This window comes from Rousettus aegyptiacus, unplaced genomic scaffold (genome assembly GCF_014176215.1).
Source record: "Rousettus aegyptiacus isolate mRouAeg1 unplaced genomic scaffold, mRouAeg1.p scaffold_m13_p_1, whole genome shotgun sequence".
Classification (NCBI taxonomy): Eukaryota; Metazoa; Chordata; class Mammalia; order Chiroptera; family Pteropodidae; genus Rousettus; species Rousettus aegyptiacus.
Window position 1 is genome coordinate 62,081,076 of NW_023416284.1, and position 22,669 is coordinate 62,103,744.

At 38.4% G+C, this 22,669-nt stretch overlaps 1 protein-coding gene across 2 annotated transcripts; it reads right to left on the bottom strand.

The window, feature by feature from the left end:
* Positions 1-1,475: 1,475 nt before the first annotated feature.
* GBP6 (guanylate binding protein family member 6) lies at positions 1,476-17,540 on the bottom strand. 2 transcript variants are annotated; one of them, XM_016136911.2, is made up of 12 exons: positions 17,385-17,522; positions 17,167-17,283; positions 12,298-12,511; positions 11,378-11,505; positions 9,488-9,597; positions 9,096-9,292; positions 7,421-7,666; positions 6,536-6,816; positions 5,593-5,805; positions 4,474-4,576; positions 3,947-4,140; positions 1,476-2,986 (listed from the first exon to the last, which is right to left on the bottom strand). In XM_016136911.2, exons 3-12 carry the CDS (start codon positions 12,485-12,487, stop codon positions 2,759-2,761), a joined length of 1,890 nt encoding a protein of 629 aa, XP_015992397.2. In that variant the 5' UTR covers positions 12,488-12,511; positions 17,167-17,283; positions 17,385-17,522; the 3' UTR covers positions 1,476-2,758. The 2 variants fall into 2 exon arrangements, with proteins under 2 accessions (XP_015992397.2, XP_015992398.2); XM_016136912.2 differs by having other exon boundaries at positions 12,298-12,515; positions 17,167-17,540.
* Positions 17,541-22,669: the final 5,129 nt, after the last annotated feature.

Consider the following 22,669-nt stretch of genomic DNA (forward strand, 5'->3'; position numbering starts at 1 on the left):
TGCATGCTTCATGAATTTCTTTTCAATGAATGTGATTTATTTTTACATCATCAAGTACACAGATGATGATAAAATATTTTCCATTTGGAAACAAATCATTTATTTCAAGTAATTTTCTCACTAATTTCTATGTAATAAGTATTGCAAGTCAATCAGGCACTTATGTGTTAGACAAGTTCTATTCTGTACCTGGTTGGTGAGTTAAGTGTTCCCTTTATAATTATTAATTACATTGAATGCTGTACATTTTAGAGTTCATGAACTTTCCTGTGTAGTATATCACAATTTAGCATCAAAAAGAAAAAAGACAAAAAAAAAAAAAAAGAGAGAGAGAGAGAGAGAGGATAAGATGTAAGTTAGCAAAATATTAAAAATATTGCCTTGACAAAGAGCAAAAAAATTCTCATCTGAAACAGTGAAGACCAAAAAAAAGTGGCACAATGTTTTTAAAGTGCTGAAAGAAAGAAACTTTCAACCCAGTATTCTCTGTCAGTAAAAGTATCCATTGGAAATAAAAAGGAAAGAAGCATTCTAATATATAGGAAAACTCAGAGAATTTGTTGCTAGCAAACTTAACATAAAAGAAATGCTAAAGAAAGTTATCAAAAAAGAAAGTGATAAATGAAGAAAATATTAAGAAGGAAAAAAATAAAACTAGTAAAATTTTAAAAGTAACATAAATAGACAAAATAAAATTTCAAGTAATTTACAGTGAAATAGGAAAAATAGAATGGAAGGAAAATATAAACAAAACAATAAAGAAAATGACAGACTTTAACCCTAATATATCAATAATTGCACTAAATATAAATTTTCTGAACACACCAATTAAAGACAGAGATGTGCTGAGTGAATAGAAAAAGCATGACATGAAATATAATGTTTACCAGAAACTGACATTATACCTGCGTCGACTTTCGTGTTTCAAGCAGATGCTCATTGGTAGATTCTGTGCCTAAACATACTCCAAGCAGATGCACAGAAAAGTATGTAATGATTCCTGTCCTCAGATGAGCTTTAGTTTTATTTGATAACAAATAATAGATTCCAATTATTTGTACCTGGGTGAAGACTGCATTTATTACCTGGATTCCTTGTGCCCCTATTTTAACATGGAGACTGATGACTTTCCTGTATCTGGTGTCACTGACAACTTGGATCCTGATTCCAAGAGTCTTCTAATTGTTTGGGCATTCCCATTTCCCCAGGGTACTGACACCAAGTCAATGGGCAGAGGTCCCCTAAGAGGAGAACTGCAAAAATTATTATCATTATTTCCAGTCTCAGAAATAGATAAGGTCCTTTTTCTTGGGATCCTGTCCTCTTCTCCAGGAAATAGGTTTGGGGTCTCAGATTGGCTCAGATCAAGGTTAGAGATTGTGACATTTTATTGCGTCACCTCTCAGCCTCCTGATAACATCTAGATTTCATTTCACTGTTTTCTCCCCATCCCTTTTCATCCTACAAAGTCCCTGTTGTAGTCACCGTCTTCGGAATTCATCCCAGCTCACTGCCACTCCAGCCATGTTATGACCTGAATGTTATCTTCTCTTAAAATTCATTTCATGAAACCCTAACTCCCAATGTCCCAATGTGATGGTATTTAGAATTTGGGAGGTAATTAGTAATGAGGGTGGGACTCTCATGAATCTGAGACCTCCCCTCACCCTTTCCACCTTATGAGGCCACACCAAGAAAACAGTCCTTTGTAAAGCAGTAAGAGGGCCCTTACCAAGAACCCACCAATGCTGGCACACTAACCTTGGAATAACAGCCTCCAGACCTAGGAGCAAGAAAAGTTTGTCTAAGCCACCTAGTCTATAATAACTTGTTATAGCGGCCGAACAGACTAGGACAAACCATGATGCCCATTACTATTATTGTATGTACTTGGCTTCTGATGTTTAAGTGCTAACACCTGGCCTCCATGTGTCAGGGTTTATCATCCACAACACTACCAGGGCATCCAGTCCTGCAATGGCACGTGTCCCTTCTGCTCTTGCCTATAGGAGAGAAGCCACCATTGCATTTTTAAGGGTGATGAGATCCCTCTCACCAGTGCATATCCTTATTTTTGGTAATTTGCTTCTACTAACTTAAAAGTATAATTCAAAGATAGGAAGTAGAGGCTACACTAGCTAAGATTTCAGTGAGCAACAGGAAAGTTTATATCCTAGTTTTGAAGCAGATATAAAGCTTTAAGAAATCCAAACTGAAAACAAGATTAAGGTACAAATTTTATGCTTTCTTTCTTGTACTCTAATCTTAGTCTTAGACCCCTTATTGTGCAGGCTGATGCCATTTCTAGAAGCAATGAGCAATTTCGTCACCTAATGGCCATTTATACATTCCTTTTATTAGTAGTAGTACACTTTACATTCTTTGTTATTTATTTGTAAAACAGTAATACAACCTTTCCTTACAAGATTCATAGGAAAAGTATATGATAAAAAACATGTGACTCATTCAACATGGATCCCACCCAGTCCTCCTGAGAAGGAACCAATGTTACTAAGTGTTTAAATGTGTGTGTGTGTGTGTGTGAATGTGTGTGTGTTTCTGTGTGTGTATGACTTTAAACATGTATATTTTCTAAAAGTAAACATGCTATATCAAAATGTATATGCATTTAGTTTATCTAATGATATCCTCTAGTAGGTACTTTTTATATTTAAAATGGCTGAATGAAATAAAAAAAGTACACACCAAAAATAGACCAGAGCATATATCACCATTTGCAATTTGATTAAAAAGAAAGCTATTTCTGTTTAAATAGTAAGTTCATGCCTCTCACAACACTACTAATGAGTTTAGCACGAGGAAACAACACTGAAGTTATCTCACTGCCGATTTTCTCTAAGATTCGTGCAATCCAGAGAGTATCATCATTTTTAGTAGTTTCAATCATATTTTTCAAATGATTTATCTCTGCTTTCATCTCTTCAGCTTTCCTTTGAAATCCATGATTGATCATATCTTCTTGGACCTTAAAGAAAGCAAGTGAAGTAAAATTTTTTAAATCTCCATTTTCTTTGATAATTACATTTTGTTTTTAAGAACTTGGTCAAATAACCTTTTACTCCTAAATTTGTTCTCTTTTACATAATCAGGGAGAATTTTGCAACAAAGAATATTTCCTATCCTACGCCTGAATACTGAAAGAAAGCATAGTTTACAGCCTTACTAATATTCACACAGCATTAGGGTTTTGCTGGGATGCTAAGCCGGACATTAGAGAAAATCTAATACGTTCCAGTCAAATAATACTTGAGGTGGCCTTGGTATGCAGGCACTAATTCACAGTCCCACTTGGATTGATATGGACAGCAAAATTGCACAAATAATGGGATCTCGTACACTGTTCTAGAACCCTATTTTAAACAGATCTAGATGGACAATCAAAGATTTCTTCCTGTCATATAACTTGGGTAAAGCGGCCACACTTGGGGACAAAAGGCAAATTTAGAAGCTGTCATTTCCTTGGCTTTTTAAGTCTGGACGTTTTGATGGTTTTACGTCAGCATAGGTTCACTTCAGGGTCTTTTGGTACCAGTAGCGTGCCTGAAAATTGGCAATGCTCTTAGTAAAGCAAACCACTTTCCGGTTGTAATTAATACATGTGTTTAGAATACTTGTTTAATCAGATCTTGCAAGGTCATTTTAAAATCCTCCCAAACAGCTCAAATCCTATCTCCAAGGTATGGTGCTGTTCCTATCCACTCCATAATTTTCACATAGAGTAGAACTCAAAGGCATCTTCAAAAAATAGGGGGAAGAGGAGAAGGAGAAATAGAATAACTTGTTAAAGGATTCAGGGTTTTGAATAATCACAAACAGTAAACGGCAATGGTGCTGCCTTCCATGATCTTGAGTAACCTTCACGCATCCCACCTGAGGTACCTGGACAATGACCATCGAGCAGTACTGAGGCCACGGCCAGACGTACCTTCAGTTTATGTTCCAACATCATATTCTGCTCTCTCTTCAGGTTTTCTCTTTCACTCTCCAGCTTCTCTCTCAGTTGGGCTATATTTTCCTGGAGACTCCTGTTTTGCGCCTCTATCTCTTGCTGCTGCTCCTCTAGTCGCTGTCTCAGCAGCTCCTGTTCCTTCTCAGCTGCCTCATTCCGGGCCCGCTCCGCTGTCCCAGGAAGGTTTGACAGAGGGAAGAAAATGAAGTGAGAACTTGCCTGATCTCTCTGAAGCAGAAGGAGATGGAACCAAGTTGGAAGGGCGGGTGGGGAATCCCTGAATGCCCCTGGGCCACACCACCAAGAGCACGTTTCAGCGTGTGAAGGGAGGGCCCTGCCTGGCTGGTGGACAACTGCAACACCCCTTGTTGTTTTCAGATTCAGCAGAATCTGTTCCATGGAAGAGGGGAAGTGCCTTGTTTCGGGGAGCTTTTGCTCTCACACCTGTCAAAGGGCACTGCGGGAACCCAACCGCCCGTGGTGAGCCCAGCCCTGCCCCACACCTGCCATGGCCTTCTCCACATCGCTGAGCGCTTTGTCTGACTGCAGGATGGATTTCTCTATTGCTGACTGCGACTGCAGGAAGCTCTGGAGGACTTCGTTTGCCTGAGGAAACAAGAAAGAACAAAGAACTTCCATTTCCACTGGGTAGAACAGAACTGCACAAACAAGAATGCCCAAGAAATTTTTCCTTTGTGTTTAAAATTCTATAGCAGCTCCAAAGGGAAGTGTCCAAGCTCCTCGGATTGACCAGAGTCCCTCCACGTCTTCTGCTTCCTGACTCCCTGCGGTCTCTCCCGCAGGGCTACTTGTTCACCCACTATAGTAGGCTAGGTTCCAGCCACTCAGAACCATGTTCTGTCGTACAAACCCACAATCTCAGGTGCTTTTTAAACATTTGTCTTACTAGTGTGAAATGTCCTTAATGAGCGCCGCTCTTCTCCTCTGTCACTTGTTGGCTATGACTTTAGGCAGGCCACCTTAACCCATCTCTACCTCTCAGTTCAGATGTGTAAAATGTTGACAGGAAGTGTAGATGCTTCTTAATGCTATTTAAAGGATTAAATTAAAACAGCTGTGCGGAAAAGGCCTGACATTATGCCTATAACAAAAGCAATTATGCCTACAACAATAACAGTTCCATACATATGAGTTGCATTATCATAATTTTTATTTTTAAATTTTCTTACATTACTACCACCTCTGTAGCCCATTTCTCAGGTTCATAAGTGTTGTAACTCTACATACGGTTGTCTAGGTAGTGGACTGCCTATCTCACTCTCGATCGGCCTTAAGGGCGAAGTCTCTGACTTTAACCTATGAATTGTCAACACTTGGCACATTGAATATTATGTTGTTGAACAAAGAAATGAATAACTTCAGAACTGTCCTTTGTGGATTTCAAAAAAAAAAAAAAAAAATTCCAACTCATTTCGATATTGGATACTTCTACTCTCCTCAGATATAAAGAGCAAACAGTGGGCCTTAAAAACTAAATCTGTCATGCTATTGCCACACTCTCCTATTACCCACAGCTGGTGCTTTGTTCTCAGATTTTCAGGAGTGTCCCCCAACCCTTTGATTTTATTCTGTAAAATCCCCCCATTATTTCTTATCCTCACCTTCACTCCTTTTCTGGGCACTCGCCTATAGTCCTGTTCAATCTTTTCCTTTGCATCCAAGTAGAGCTTGTGACCTCCAGGAACAGAGAAAGTTCCTGCCGAAATACTTTCCATTAGGTTCTCTGAAAGCCGATCGAGTTCAGCCTGGCAGTATTTAACAGATGCCTCTTCATTCTGCAGCAAGAAATCCTCCTTCTTATTCTTTAGGATCTCCTGCAAGGGAAAAGTAGAGGGATGTCACCAGAAGAAAGGAAGCTGGGAGATAAAATTCCAAATTATCTGGTGGAAGGAAGTCTAAATGTGGTCCTCACGAGAAAAGCATACTGTTGGAGAAATACATGGAATAAAATAGGAATCACAAGATTTGATTTACTCACAAACATGAAAACTTTCTGCCATGCAGGGAAAAGTTTCTTAACCTCCCTGGGTCTCAGGTTCTTTATCTGAAAAGGTGGAATTGCATTACCTAACCTCTATGGCTCCTTGTAGCTGCAGCATTCAGAGATTTTATCTTCAGTGACGCAAGAAGCAGTAATGGGAGTTGAAAAAAAACACAGAATGGGGATATTTTATAAAAACAAACAAACAAACAAACAAACAAACTAAAATAGCCTTCGTTCCTGGCAATGGCAGAGTGCTTTCAAAAAAATGATCTGCTTACGACTGACTTTGGGGTGTTATGGGCAGGCTTCAAAACACTAGAAATATTCCCTTCAGGAGGATCTTTATACTGATGATTAGAGACCAGAGAGATTTCTGGATGAAGTAGCTGGGGTATGGGAAGAAAAAGAGAAGAAAATGTTCCTTCGAAACGCTCTCCTTCGTGAGATCCAGACTATTGATCATTGAGAGAAAGAGGAGACATGAGGCCAAGAAGGCATTTCTGGGCTTCATTCTCCAAGTGGAAGGGTCACAGAGATGAAGAAATACTAAGACAAAGTACCACAAGCTGCTTCAGGAACTCCTGGTTTTCATCCTTGAAAGAGTTCTCCATGAAGATTGCAATGGCTTCCCTCTCACAGGCTGCGTGCAGGTCCAGCAGGTCCTGGAGCGTGTCCGTGGGGAACCTCACTCGCTGGACCATCTGCTCGCCGTAGTGGTCGGCTGCCTTCTGCACGGCCGCTGAGTTCTCAAGCTGGGCCAGAGTTGTCACCGCGTTCTCCAGACAAGGCACTGCTCCACTGTTGATGGTATCCACGTAAGTCACCACCAGGATCCTCAGCCCTAATACGCCATGAAATTTAGGGGATGAATATCAAGTTATCATTCAACAGAATTCAAGATTACTTGTAAGAATCTCTCTCTCTCTCTTTCTGTCTCTTCTCTTCTCTTCTTTTCTCTTCTCTTTCTCCATATCAAAATTGTTTACATAGGTACACAGATGAGGTAGGGCAAATGAGATTATATTTGTTTGTAATTCTGAAGCTTCTATGGATTTTCAGGGATATGTGAGCCAAAATTTATTATTGGACTGCTTTAAACTCCCAAAACACCTTTTGAATTCTCTTTGGAAATCACACTGATTATAAAAGACTTCTCTTAAGAAGATACAATATTCCATTTCATACTGTTAGTGACTTATCAGTAGAGGACTTTTTCAGGTATATGGAAGCTGAAAATATTACTGATAGAGTTTACAATTTTGGAGAATTATAAATTCCCAAAAGTGTAATATGCATTTTTTTTCATTGAGTATGAATATCTGTAGACCCACAATTCTATACAGAATCTATGGAAATCCTGGAAAACACATTATATAATATACTATAATATTATATTATATAATATAATATATTAGGTCCCAAAGATGTGTGAAAAGGAGACTCACGTTTCCCAGTGACCATGATTCCCTCTCTGAGGGTCTTGGTCTTCGCTTGAGTATAGATGTAAGAACAGAAATTCCTCGTTTGTTCCTGAAATTTAGGTTCCAGTTGGTTTTCTGACACATTCTCAATAGTGGCTAGGAGGTTTTTGTCATTAGTTGGCCGGTCAAAGACAAAACACTTCCGTTTTGGAAAGAAATGTCGGATGCACTCTCTGGGGAGATTGGATAGTTGAACTCGGGAATTCCTACCTAAAGGATTGAAAACAACAACAACAACAACAGAGATTCGAGTAGCAACAGTCTGAGGGCAAGGAACCTAAAGACTTTCGTGACAGGGCTTTTTGTATCTTTGCCATCTTCTATGTTTACAATATAGTCCTTTAGCATAGACATCCAATTCTTTAAACATCAGACTACCAATAACACAATTATGGGGAGGGATTTGGGTAGAGATCTAATGCAGGTTAAAAACAAAACAAAACAAAACAAAACAAAACAAAACAAAACAAAACAAAACAAAACAAAACAAAACAAAAAACCTACTGCTGGTATTCTTAGACCTAAACACAGTAGAATATAATCTGTATTATCTATAGATTTACTGAATGAAAGACTAACAAAAAAAAATCAGATGTAAATTTTTGTCTACTTGATCCCATGTTGAAGTTGAGCTTTGGGACCAAAAGGAAGAGCTACAAACAAAAGATAATGGAGCAATATTAGGAATCTTACACTGATTAATGAACGAAAACTATTTTGATGCAAAACGTAATGTGTACAGTGTTTGCTTTTGTTTTTAGCAAAAACTTCTGAAGAGTGTATGTGACTAAAATGTAATTTTAAGATGTCATCACTAATCTACAAACTCTTTAATATAAAGAACTATATTTGATTGGACAGTGTTGCTCTTCTGCCTAACCAATTTCTCGTTAAGTGTTTTGAGACAGCATAAATAAAAGCATGAAGATAAGAATGAACAAATCAGAATTGATATTCCTCTCAAGGTATCATCAAATACACACCCACATAAATAACTCATTAAAATAGTTTACTAGTTTGAATTTATGGCATGGGTGAATGCGGAAATTTAACAAAAGCTATGATATAGAAAGAAAATGACTGTTCTGAGAAATATCATAAATACCACAACAGCATATATTGAGAAGACCATACTTCTTCAGGTTTTTGAGAACATAAAGTCACTTTTGTAGATGATGTATCTATACAGTCAATAGAAAGTTATATCCTTATTTCAAAGGAATAATAGCTAATTGTGTGAAAGATCTTTTTTTCATTAGGTAGGTTTTTTTTCATTACACTTTCATGTGTAACAAATATCCAGTCAGTTGTTTCCCTCAAAACAAAAAAGCAGAAGCCAAAATAGGTAACACAAGGTCTGTTCTCTAGAACATTTTGGCGCTACTGTATTCAATATTAACAAGTGGGTGCTGAAGGACCTTGTGGAAAGAACAAATTGGTTGTGAATAATTCTACTCTACTTGAAGATCTACTTTTCTTGAGTGACTTGGAACTTTAGAGCTTTTCAACCCATCTCCTAGTTACCATTTCCACAGACATCATCTGGTTGAAAATACAAACACAATCTCAGAGATGATGAACAGTGTTTAGTACTTCCCACCCCTATTGAAACATCACTGCCCAGGTCATGCTCAGATACCTGGGACCAGCTTCAAGGCATTCTCCAGGTACTCATCTTCCGTGATAGGGTGACCATTTAACATCAGCTCCAGGGTGAAATCTCGTACAGTCCGGATAAAGTCTGGAAAGAAACTCACAAACTCCGTGGAATCTTCTACTCCATCCGGTGTAGGGGAGGACTTTGCCCTTATAAGTTCTGTCAGCTCTGTCACATAACTAGAACTTGGCTAAGGAAAAAGATCTCCCTATCCACAATCCCCACATTCCTCTAAAAAGATTATTATAAACTTCTCTTTTGCCCTGAGTCTTTCTGCTCCACCAAAAGCAACTAAGTGACATGAAGGAGAAATCGACTGGCTCTCCATCCCCATAGCCTCAATGACAGGTGGTGGTTTGGTCCCTGAAGGATACTGCAGCTGCTCCAGGGCCTGGTGGTTGATGGTGTTCATGCTGTTGTAGACAAAGCTGCTACACAGAAGCACGGCCAGGGCAAAGATCCACGAGTCATTCTTAGGGTCGCCCTGGAAAGCACATTTGAGTGAGACTTTTAGCAGTTTTCCTTGGAGAAATTCCTTTAGACACTAAGTCTATCAGTCTTTCATTTATTATTTCACAACTCACTCACCTTGCAAAGTATCAAGTTGGAAGACAGATATAAATACATATATCAGCTTTGACAATTAAAAGATATTTCTTATGATTATGATTTTTTGTATATATATAAAAATTATAATCTTCATCAGGCTTTCCTTTTATTCAATTTGAATGAATAAAAGAGCATATATAGAAAAATGTAGCACAGTACCTGTTGTGTAATTAGGTTCATCGAAGAGTATCAACACATATCCATTCTACACATGTTTGTTGGTCATAGGTCATATAAAATATAATTATATAAAGTATAATGTTGATTACATAACTGGGGATGTAGTCAACAAATTTTTATAAGAAGCTACTGAATGTTTTCTACTGTTCTTAAAATAAAAAGCCATTTAAAATGACAAATATTACTTACAGGTTGACTATTATAAAGCTGTGACAAATATCCATAACAATGACTGCAGCAAAGATAACAGTATCTCTAAGGAACTTACATATTACTAATGTATATAAGCAAAAACTTATAGCGAGAATATTAAATTAAATTCAGAAGTCCATCAAGGAAGAACAGAGCTTTGAAAGTTGGAAAAGAGTCCATTACATAAAGTCTTCTCCAAAGTCTTGAGCTGAGTGTTAAAGCATGAAAAAATAGTGTGGGCTTGAAAAAATAGAGGTCATCCTGCAGGTAGAAAGACCCACCGAAGCAAAAGTAGACATGGCAGAACACTTTGCAATCAAAGTGGAGTTATTTGATATTACCAGAGCAGAGGGTAGGTCAAGAAGTTAAGGCTGCATAGTGAGCCTAGTGCAAACAGAAGAAGGACCTTAAAGACTGGGCTAACTTGTTTGTATAAATTATAACAGTGTCTAAAAATCCAGAATTATTTCTCTTATAAATGATATCTAAAGCTGATTCCTAGAACAAATATTAAAAACAATAAAATTTTTAATGAGAAGACTCAATAAGAAAGTTTGGAGGGAAATGCCAATTCATTAATTTAACTTCCCAAATCTCAATTTTTAAAAAATAATAAATCAGGATACGAGGAAGTGGTACTTAGGACAAACAATATATTTTTTAGAGAACAAGACTTATCATTGTTTGATATACAGCTTTAAAAATGAACATAGGTTGGGTAGAAAGAGAAAGCTCTAGAAATGTAGGTACTCTTTACAAGTAAGTCTCAAAATAAGGCAGAAAAAGAAAAAGAAATTCATTTCACCCATTTGTAAAAAACGAAAATATCAAAACTCCATCTGAAAATGTTGTAGTAGGACAAACACATGCTTTCATAGAAACGACTCATTGAAAGCTCTCACAAAGCCCTCTGGAACGCTCTGTGGGTATTTGACGAACTTCCCCACAGGATGCAGATTCTCTGAGGGCAGATTCTCTGAGGGCAGATTCACGTTGGTCACTAATATCTACAGTGCTAACCTGGAGACCTGGGAAGCAAGTGCTCAGTGATCATTTATCACACTTAGTCAAACCATTTACTTAATGCCAAGAAATAAAAGAAAAATTTACTCAATATACTATGACTCCTTACCTAGGAGTAAGATTCAAAAAAACAAATTTGCCTCATATATATATATATACTTGATTTCTAAATTTCACAAATAGATCATGTAATTAAGATAAAGAACATTGTGAAGAAAATATCTAGTTAAAAAGGATTTATCTATGACCCTCTGCCTTACCTTTTCCACATCGCCCAGGCCTTCAGTGTCCAGAAGGACCAGGGTGCAGTTCGGCTTGGAGGGGTGAGGCACACACCACATCCAGATGCCCTTGGTTTCAGACTGCACTGTAGAGCCCAGAGAGAAACCTACAAAGGAAGCGGAGACACAACATAGAGCAAAGGCAGATAATCTAAGCAGCCAAGGTGCTACGAAGTCAGACTGTTGGAAGATAAGTATGCAGGCATACAAGATAATGCTTTCTTTTTTGTAAGAATGCCCTTCTTTATGTGTGATTTTTTGATGGATGAAAGAAAGTTAACTGTGAGAATGATACTGGCAAGTGCTGAAGATGGAGACAAGAAGCATGAATGAACCAGACATAAAGGAAGGCACTGATAACCATAAAAAGAATATATGGAAAGAATGGTGAAGTTCAAAACCAGATAGAAGTAGATAGAAGAGGGACATTTAAAGGAAAAAAGTAAAAAAAAAAAAAAAAAACTGAGATAATATTTTTTTCCAATCAAAGTGATTAAAAAAAAGAGAGAGAGAGTGACAATAGTCACAGTGGGATGTGAACTCATAAAAAATTTTTAAGATAAGATACGTATTCATCTTTATAAGTTGACTGGAATATTTCATAGAGAAAGCAAAATATGTTCTAAGAGAGGGAGGAGACACAATTGCCTAGTGTTTGCACAGGTAAAAGAAGGTTAAGAATCTGAGCATTAGTATGAAAAATTTTCCTCAACAAGAGTAAAACAAGGAGTATGGTAACAGATTACAGTAAGGTAGTAATTTAGTAGTGAGAATTAGAATGAGAAGTTTGATTTGTTGAGAGGAGAGTGGTTCTCCCTTCATATGACTAGGGAAGAAAACTACAAAGCTGTGGTATAGCTAGGATCAAAGAATTGGTCCCTGCCGGAGACAACACTCACCGTGGTTCTGTCCTGCAAGACGGTTCATCAGGTAGGATTTGCCTGTACGATACAGTCCTACAATGGCCACGACCACCACCGGCTGAGAAATCTCATCAAGAATCTGTAGAGCTTGCTGGTTCACGGACAGCTGGTGATTGGTGTTTTTCACCAGACAAATGGGAGCCATCATGTTGGGTCCAAATGCCATGGTAACCAGGCAACCTAGAAGAACCTGCCTGTAGAAATAAGATTATAATGTTATCCTCTGACTCAGAGTTTTCCAGAGCACCCATCGTCTTAGGACAGTGTGAGTTTCCTGCTTTGTTACTGGCACGGCATGCATAGGCTAATTCCTGCAATGAAAAATTTATTTATGTTTGGTTCTTCCCTTACAATGAATCTCTACAAGAGCCAAAGTGCTCTCCACACTGTTAGGTTCTCAGATTGGATGTTATTGCCGACACAGGACAGCCATATCTTATAATGCAGTAGAGTGGCTCTCCCCAATGTGGGGGTCATCATCACTGAGAAGCAAAGCCATCTCCTCGCCTCATGTCCCCTTCCAAGGTCTAGGGTTTAACCATCTCTTAAGAGATCAGTGAGACTGATGCTGAGGGAGGACCTAGGACTAGAAGCACCTTGAGAACACGAGCCATGATTTTATGTCTTTCTTTTGTCTTATGGTCCTAGTTGCTGAGAACAGCAAATAGAAGTAGTGATGAGTATGACGAGTATTCACCAAACTGAAATTTAAGCAATTTCAGTTTCACATATGACAGATGAATGAAATGTAATATCCCTTGGACCATTTATGATATGAGAGGGGCTGAGGGAGTTTTGGGTTCCAGAATGGAAACAGAATTTTATTTTTCTCCATTTTTTACAAGTCGTCAAAATAAAATATAAGAATCATCCCTTATGAAGGAAAATTGAGTCACCATGAGATCAATTTTGTTTTTTTAAAATACGAATGTGCATCAAAATCATGAAATGAACATATATTTTAAGGCAATAAAAAGTGTAAATTAATAATTTTCAATGAAGAATGATCAAAAGACTTCTCAATTTCTGAATCCTCCATATTAATGTTCAAAAGTATCTATGTTGCCACTATTTGCAGATGACATACTATACATAGAAAACCCTGAAGATTCCACAAAAAACTACTAGCACTAATAAATGAATTCAATAAAATAGCATGATACAAAATAATAGTCAAAAATCGGTTGCATCTTTATACACCAATAATGAACTGTCAGAAAGCAAAATTAAGAAAACTATTCTATTTACAATTGCATCAAAAAGAATAAAATAACTAGAAATAAATTTAAGCAGAGAAGTAAAAAACCTGTACCTTGACAACTATGACATTGATGACAGGTTTGAAGATACAAATAAATGAAAGAATATACAGTACTCATGAACTAGAAGAATTAATATCATTAAAATGTCTATATGACCAAAGCAATATACAGATCCAATGCAATCCCTATCAAAATACCAATGACCTTTATCACCAAACTAGAGTAAGTATTCCTAAAATTTATATGGGACCTCATAAGACCCTGAGCAGCCAAAGCCATCTTGAGAAAGAAGAACAAAGATGGAGGGATCACGCTATTTGATTTCGAACTGTACTACAAGGCTTTAGTCATAAAAGTAGTACGGTACCAGCACAAAGACAAATATACAGATCGCTGTAACAAAATAGAAAGCCCAGAAATAAACCAACACTTATGTCACAAAATAATCTATGGCAAAGGATGTAAGAATATACAATGAAGTAAAGAAAGTTTTTTCATTAAATGGTGTTGGGAAAACTGGACAGATAGATGCAAAAAGTAAATAAATAAAACTAGGCCACTTTTTTACACCATATATAAAAAAAAAAAACCCAAATGGGCTAAAGACTTAAATGGAAGTTTTGAAACCATAAAACTTCTAGAAAAAACATAGGTAATACACTCTCTGACATAGCTCTTAACAATATTTTTTTTTGGTATGTCACCTCGGGCACAGAAAACAAGAAAAAATAAACAAATAGGACTACATCAAACTAAAAAAAAAGATTAACAACAAAAAAAGGCAACATACTAAATGGGAGGAGAAATTTGCAAATGATACATCTGATATGGAGTTAATATTCCAAAATATATTTTTAAAAAACTCATTCAACTTAAAAAAAAAACAATAAAACAACAACAAAAAAACACAATCCAGTTGAAAATAGGCAGAGGACCTGAACAGATTTCTCTCTAAAGAAGACATAGAAACAGCTAACAGACACATCTAAAGATGCTCAATATCACTAATCATCAGGCAAATGGGAATCAAAACCACAAGGAGATATCACCTCGCACCTGTCAGAAGGGCTATTATTAAAAACACAGCAAAGAATAAGTGTTGGCAAGAATGTAGAGAAAAAGGAACCCTTGTGTTTTGTCAGTGTGATTGTAAACAAGCACAGCCACTACAGAAAATGGTATGGAGATTCCCCAAAAAATTAAAAACAGAACTACTGTATGATCCAGCAATCCTACTTCTGGGTTTTGATCAGAAAAAGTTGAAAACACAAGAACCTTTATTTCATTGAAGCATATTTACAATAACCAAGATATATAAACAACTTAGATGTTCATGAGTAGAGGAATGGATAAAGAAAAAGTGATAAATATATACAATGGAATATTGCCATCTTCCACAGCCATAAAAAAAAAAGAATGAAATCTTGCCATTTGTGATAACATGGATGGACCTAGAGGGTATTGTACTCAGTAAAATATGTCAAACAGAGAAAGACAAATATCGTATGATATCACTTATATGTGGAATCTAAAAACCAAAATAAATGAACAAAACAAAACAGAAACAAACTCATAGATACAGAGGGCAAACTGTTGATTGCCAGATGGGAGTAGGTGAGCGGATGGGTAGAAAGGGTGATGGGAATTAAGAAGTACTAACGTCCAAACTTCCAGGTATAAAAACAGTCACAGGCATGTAAAAGTACAGCATAAGAATATAGTCAATAATATTGTAATGACTATGTATGGTGCAAGATGGGTACTAGACTTGCAGTGATTACTCCATAAGGTATATAAATGTCTGATCATTATATTGTGCAACTGGCAATAATGTAATGTTGTGTGTTATTACATACAAACTCTGCCCTCAGGTGGGTCTGCTTAACTCCTGAAGAGTCTGCCATGGGGCTGCATTAGGGAGAAGAAAGTATTACCTATTTTCCAGGAACTGTTGTGCTGCTCCTTCCCAATTTTTGGAACATACCAAGAAAGAGCAGTGATTTACAGTCAGGGCTCAGAGATAGCATGCTTGTTTCCCAACTTTTAAGGGTGCAACTGGGAGTGGGAGCGAGGCCACAGTCTTTAGCATCCCATTGGTTTAAAATCCCCTCCTCCTACCTCCTGTCCTCCTGGCCCTTCCCCTTCTCCTGCCCCTCCTTTCCCCTATCCCTCTCCTCCCCCTCCCTCTCTCCCTCTGTCTGAGCCAAGTCCGCTCTTGATTTAAAAAAAAATTGTTTTTAAATGTAGGAGCTGAATCTAACTAATCTAATGTGAAGTCAGGGCTGAGACCAGTGATAAATCCATCCTAATGCACATTACGAAGAGGAACACTGAGCTCATGGATGAAGAAATTGCTCCACCGCCCCCTTTAAACACCCAGGAGAAGACCCTACTCTCTCATGTCTTCATGCACGTGTCTTTTCCACTCCACTTGCTGCTGTCCTGGTTATGTGACACGCTGTGAGGCTGTCACCTCACAGCTACCACTGCTCCAATGGAGAAGCTGAGCGTTCCTCGAACTAAAGTCAGCAACTGAACCCTGCAGTCCAGACCATCAGGCTGCACGCTCCCTTCCCTCTCCCTTTCTCAGAGACCAGTTTGAATCAAAAACTGAGAGTTTTACAATCAAGACTACATTGCATGCAAAAGAAAGTTGATGAATTAGCATTTCTGCCCCACAGCTTCTCAGGTCATTATGTCCAAGAACAAGCTCCCAGTTGTTTCTCGCTTCTTGTTCCCTTTTCAGCTCCCACTTTTCTGTTGCTATTTCGTAGAAGTTAAAAACGAACAGGACTTTTTTTTTTTTTCGTTTCCACAAAAGAAACTGAGCAAAAAACCGAACCTGGAAACAAAAGTCATTTATGTCATTTTGTGGGGGTTAGGCAACAGCCATTTGGAAATAGTGCTGGCTAAAAAAAAAAAAAAAAAAAAAATCAACAACAAAAACAAAACAAAAAAAAAAAAACACACACACACACACAGAAACACAGACTTTTTAACGATTAATGAGAATGGAAATGAATTGTTTCATATAAATATTATGGAATACTAAATATGGTCAATACAAGAAAGGACGTTTTAATATTTAAATTGAATGTCGAAGGAATCTTCCCTCTCGGTATTTCCAACGTCCGACTGAGAAATGTCTGAGGCAGGGAGGGAGAGAAAAGGAGCGAGCGACCCCACCCAGCGCCTCTGCAAGGGGTCCAGGTTTGGCTCCTTAGACGGAGGATGGAATTCAGCCCCTTCAAACAGGTGATGTAGAATGCACTCCTTTTTCTCCAATGCAGGGATCTTTGTGCAGCCCTGGGAGGGTGTCCGAGGAGGAGCAGCGCACCCCGGGGACACCTTGCGCCCGCTGTCAACTTGCAGCTCCTTAGGATCCAAACGCTGAGCGGCCCGGAGCACAGACAGCATCCTGGGGGCCGCACACTGTGGGCCGCCCACCCCCGCCCTCATCTGCCAGCTGCCTCCTCGCGCGTGCCAGTACTGAGCCTGCGCCTCCGGCGTGGGATGCTTGGGCATGTGTTGAAGTTAGTTTAGGGACACGTGAATGGAAGACAAAGTTTAGGGACGAACTTACGTGGTGCGGGTGCTGCGGCCAGGGGACAAAGTCCTCAGCTGTCCTCGCTCTTCCCTCGCGCTCCTCCTGCGTCTGGCTTCTCTGGGGACCCACAGTGCTTTTTAGAAGCTGAAAAATCTAGCCGGATATTACAACCAAACTGTTAGTAGGTCTGGTTGAAAAGAACAGCAATTGAAAGGTCAGGCACTTCTCGTAGTTTAACTGTTAAGGGTTTTTATCTTTTTTAACGGAGACCGGAGGTCTGAATGTGGTGGCGAAACGATGTGGAATATCCAGATACTCCACACCCGGCTTCGGATTCCCGGGCTGGCTCCCCCTCGCTTCTCTTGACTCAGCAAAGAACACAGAGCAGCGAGCTGAGCTGAATGGGACTTGGGCCAGTAGCAGAAGCCTGACAGAGGTCAATAGCCTGTCCCCCAGGGGTACTTCTGGGAAGGCAATAGAGGGTTTTCGTTTCGGTTTGTTTTAATTTTTGGCTTAGACTCTCTTTTCATTTCTCACTCTCTTCTTTTTAACCCTTGTAATGAACACCAGTCCTTTTTCATCAACTAAGTCTGTGTGTAAAACTCCTACTTTCCTAGTCAGGAGAGAATCACTGTTATTTTGTGGCATATGCTTCTACTTATTATTTTTGTGGTGGATCCATGGTTTTAAGAGTCCTGAGTTTCTATATTTTGAGTGTTTGCTTTAAGTAATAGAAAAATGCAAACTCAAAAGTGAATATTTATTCAAAATGAGCCAAGGAATCAAAACAATTCAGAAAGCTGACAAATGCCACAAATACTTTCTCTGTTTTCAGTTTTTATTTTCTATTCAGGTCCTTCCCCTCATATTTAAATTTGAGTAAGAGTAATAATTCAGAAACAAAATATATGTAATTGTAAAGGATTCCATTGTATTAAACAACAAAAACAAGAATTGTGTAATCCAATTAGTCTTTTGTTACATCTGTTGCCTTTTGGATGACTATAAGTAGTAGACATGTTATTGGTACAGTTTGAGGTTAGGTTCTTTACCTATTTTTCTCTGCCTAGAAGAGTCTGAGTTGGCTTCAATGACATTAAAAGTGTTCATTCCACTTTCACCAATATCTGGTTGAGGCTGACTCTGACAACATGGGATAAACTAAGTATTACGGCTAGGTGTTAAAGATTTATTTTTACAGCTTTATCAAAATAGATGACTAAAATAACAGACTCGTTCCAAGAAAGCCGTTGCACTAAATACAAGATCAGAAAGTACATTGACAATTTAAAAATTGAAATCCCTTCACTTCCTTTAATATATGTGGTAAGTCTACTAATCATGTTTTTATTGGAAAGTAAGGGTTTTAATGACTTTATATCCCAGACTTTCTATGTTCAGAGATAAAACGTATTCTTATTGTGTGACATTATTTGGTCGACTTTTACAAATTGTCTTCATTTGGTATTTTTTAAATTGGGCAATGCTATTGTTTTCCTGCATTACTTGGAGGTACATTTTACTGGTACATGTAATTCAATTTGAGGCCCATTGCTTTCGCATATTTAAAGATGAACAAAGCAAGGTTCTCACATTAGGACAATCTACCTTGAGGGAGACAAATATTATCAAATAAGGCAAGAAGTGATAGGTGTTGAAATGATGTTACAAATAAAGTTTTTGTCTCTACAAAAAGCAACAGTTAATTATATTAGGAAAGGTTATAGATGGCTTTACAGTGAAGGTCCCATTTCTGTTGGATCTTATAGAATGACTTCCTTTTGAAAAAAGAGTGATTATATGAAAGAGATTTTAAAGCAAAGGAAGAGAAAGAGCAAATCTACAGAAGTAGAGGCTCGATGCTAGTACTCAGCCAGGTCCAATATAGCCAGTGTAGCAAGATTCCCTGAGAATGAATTTAAAAGATCAATTGGGACCTGGATCTTGGTCTGTGTCCCATAGGCAGGCAGAGACTTCGAAGATGACTAGGCATGCTCAGAGCCATGTTTGAATTTTTCCTCTGATGGCCGGGGCGGGGAGAGAATTAAACTGAAGACATTGTAGACTGAGATCATTTAGTAGGCCGGTACCACAGCTTAGAAGGCATATTAGTCCCACATTCTAGCTTCCACAGAGTCATTCAGGGACTCAGGTTTCTTCCATTCTGTTATCTAAACCCACCAAGCATTGCACACATCTGCAAGAAAAGGCCGCCACCTCAAATATCCAGACAGTGAGATGGGAAAGAATGACTGGTGGAGAACAGCCTCAAAGATCTCTGGCCGAGACCCACAGTTAGTAACATCCATGTAATTCTGCTCGTATTCCATGTGTGCATGGTCACAGCTAGGTAGATGCAAGAGCAACTAGAAAGATGTAATTTCTACCTGGGTTGTTATGAGTCCATCTCATAAAATAGAATCATACACTGAAAATGCTGTCAAAGCTCTAAAAGCATATGCACCAATATAAAGACAGACTTTTAAAAAGTCCTGAAATTCAACTTGGCAATTTCCAGAGCGGAACATAAGCTGAGTTAGTGTGAGACCTTGTATTTACTGAGACACAGAGACTGATGCAGGGTGGAGTTGGGGCGCTGACCCAAGCCCAAAGAAAGAGTCCTCCCTCATCAACTGGATTTAGGAATTCTGCCCTCCCCTGTTCTTTCCCTTTTTCTTTCTCGTTATTGTTTTTTCTTTCGTTCCATGAGAGTACAATATAAAAACGTGAGGCTAGAGATGAAGAATATAAGAGGAGATAGTTCTTTTAGCCTTTAAGTTTATATTTTATTATTGTTATTATTATCATACTTTAATGTTTAATTCATTTTAAATTTGTTATAATTATTATTGAAGAAAAATACCCTCAAGTCTTTCTCCCAGCTTCCATGGTGGCAAATTACTGAAAAAAAATAAATTAATTAAAAAACATATTCTAGAGTCTAAGTGGGAAAAGTGTAATATTGGTAAAGAAAGAATTGTTAAAATGATTTTCTAAACTGATGGAGGTTAATCAGACTTGATTTAACGGGAAAGGAATTTTTTTCACGGTCTATTTCATGGTAACTACAGAAATGATGACCTAGCATCTTGTTATAGAAAGTGTATTTATTTGGCACCAAGTATAGTCAGCTTTGAAGACTAATGGGAATTCTTAGACAGGAAGAGTCTCCTTTGGACATGCTATACACAGAGCTTGGTGGAAGACCAACCCTTCTAAGAGAAGCATAAACTTCAAACAGTTTTGGCTCAAAATTCTGCCGAGTGCAATTCTCCAACTGAGAAAAATGTAGTTACAAAGGAATAATGGCCCCTAAAATACAAGAGTCATAGACTTGGGGAATTCTAGAGGGGGAGAGAACAGCTCACCGTGACAAAACTGTAGAAACAAAGCAAAATGTAAAGCATCTCGGATATTGCGAGGCATTGAAATAGACACAAAAAAGGCTAGGCTTTCAGAGTTATATGAAATATAAGCAACGGAACTTGGTGAATTGGTTGGCCGCTGTAAATCTCTCGCTTTGCTCACAAATTGGAGTAAGATTACATCGCTAGAGGAAGAGTACACTCTCGTTAGTACTTCCTGCACCTGGAAGGCATAGCCCAAAGAGAAACTGAGATGACAGAGAATTTATGTTGTAGGATGAATATCTGGGGGCAGATAGAACCTTCCTAGACACTGGAATGCTTTATGAGAATCCAATTTCTCTTCTGTCACTTTCTAAGAGGCTCTGGCAGGTCCATTGTGCCCCTTCTCCAGTCATGTTCAACTCATGCTGCCTCCCTTCGCTTGTTCACTCCGACACGAGGTGGGACTGAGCCTTGTGCCATATCACTGATGGCAACCACCAGCAGTCCCTGGTCGCTCTTCCTTCGGGGAAACCTTGAAAGAAACTCTTTTTACTCTCCTAGAGAATAATTCAATAAAAGTGTCCAATGTGAAAAAGCACCTCGTCCTTGTCCCAGAGACATAATTTGGAAGACAACTTCCCAAGAGTCACCTGGTGTGCCCCCCATCCCCAATACCTACAGCATCCGTTTCGGTGTGAAGACACACGTAAGGGCACTGTTGTTGGGCCACACCTCAAGAAGTACTCCCTTGACACATTTTGCGACATTTGACTGGGCTGGTCTGTTTAAGTTATGTGTAGGTTATTTAGAAGAAATTTAAATTTTCGACTTGAGTTTCAGGTTTGATAGTTACATAGTGCTCATTCTAAAGCTCTTGAGATCTTATTATAATGAGGAAAATGTCATTCCTGGCTTAATGCTTCCTTTGTACCATTTCCTGGGTATCAGATTTTTCACATAATCAAAGTTGAGAGACTTTGAAATTTGAAGGGACGTGTGGAGGTCTTGTTCATTTGCGCTCCCTCTAAAGGGTATCTGACTGAATACTACCTAAAAGTTTAATAGACATGTAATTGGAATAACAAAAGTAGAAGAGGGAATGAAAAAGCAAAGGGCATGTAATTTTCTAAAATGAATGAGAGACAAGAAACTGCATATCCAGAAGTTTAAAGAGCCCCATGTGTCATAGATAACAGAAAAGAGCTAAATATGTGAGCTTTGAGAAATTATAGCATTGATTGTGACCTGAACATTCTTTTCATGGTACGAATTGGTCTGAGATCATTTTATCCAACTTAGAGGATAAATTTTCTTATTGAACCTAAACTTCAGTTGCTGGAAGTTTTCGGGTAATAGTAATAACCCATAAAAATGAATTGTTGATCACTTCTCAGCAATCGAGAATCTCCATCAGTATGGGCTTCAATGCACCTCAAATAAAAATTGACATCAAGTGCTGAATGCCTCCTACTGAAACTTCCGCCACCCAGGCCATGCTCTGATACCTGGAATTAGTTTCAAGGCATCCTCCAAGAACTCTTCTTTGGTGATGAGGTGTTCCTCTACTTTCAGGTTTATTATGAAATCCCACAGTCCAAATGAAGCCTATAAAGAAACTCACAAACTCAGTGGTATGCTCAATTTATTATATGGGGCTTGGTATTCTCAGCAGCATAACATGTTCATCCGTGATGGGAGTTGGGGCAATGGCTATTACCCATGATTCTCATACCTTTATGGCATTGGGTATCTCAGCAGGGTTCTCCAGTCTAGCATATGGGACATCAGGTCCTACCAGTTGATCATTCAAATGTATTACAGGCTGGGACAGTAGTTTAGTCCATCCAGCCAAGCTGGTTTTACTCAATATATTAATCTGCTGCTTTAATGATCCAGTTTTTCTTTTGATTGATCCTGCCTCTTTCAGGTTATAGGGGAGATGGAATCTCTGTTAAAGGTCATGTTCTTTTGCCCAGTTTTGCATATTATGACACTTGATCACTATCTATTTGATGAGTCTATTTACACATGGTACTCCGCTTCTTTAATTTCCTCATGGTGGCCACCTGGTTTGCACAGTGACAAAGTAAAGCTCAGGTTGAACCAGAAACTGTCCACACAAACCAAGGCATATTTAGAACTCTCACTCACAAAGAGGTGGCCAACATAAGCAATTTGCCAGTCCCCCA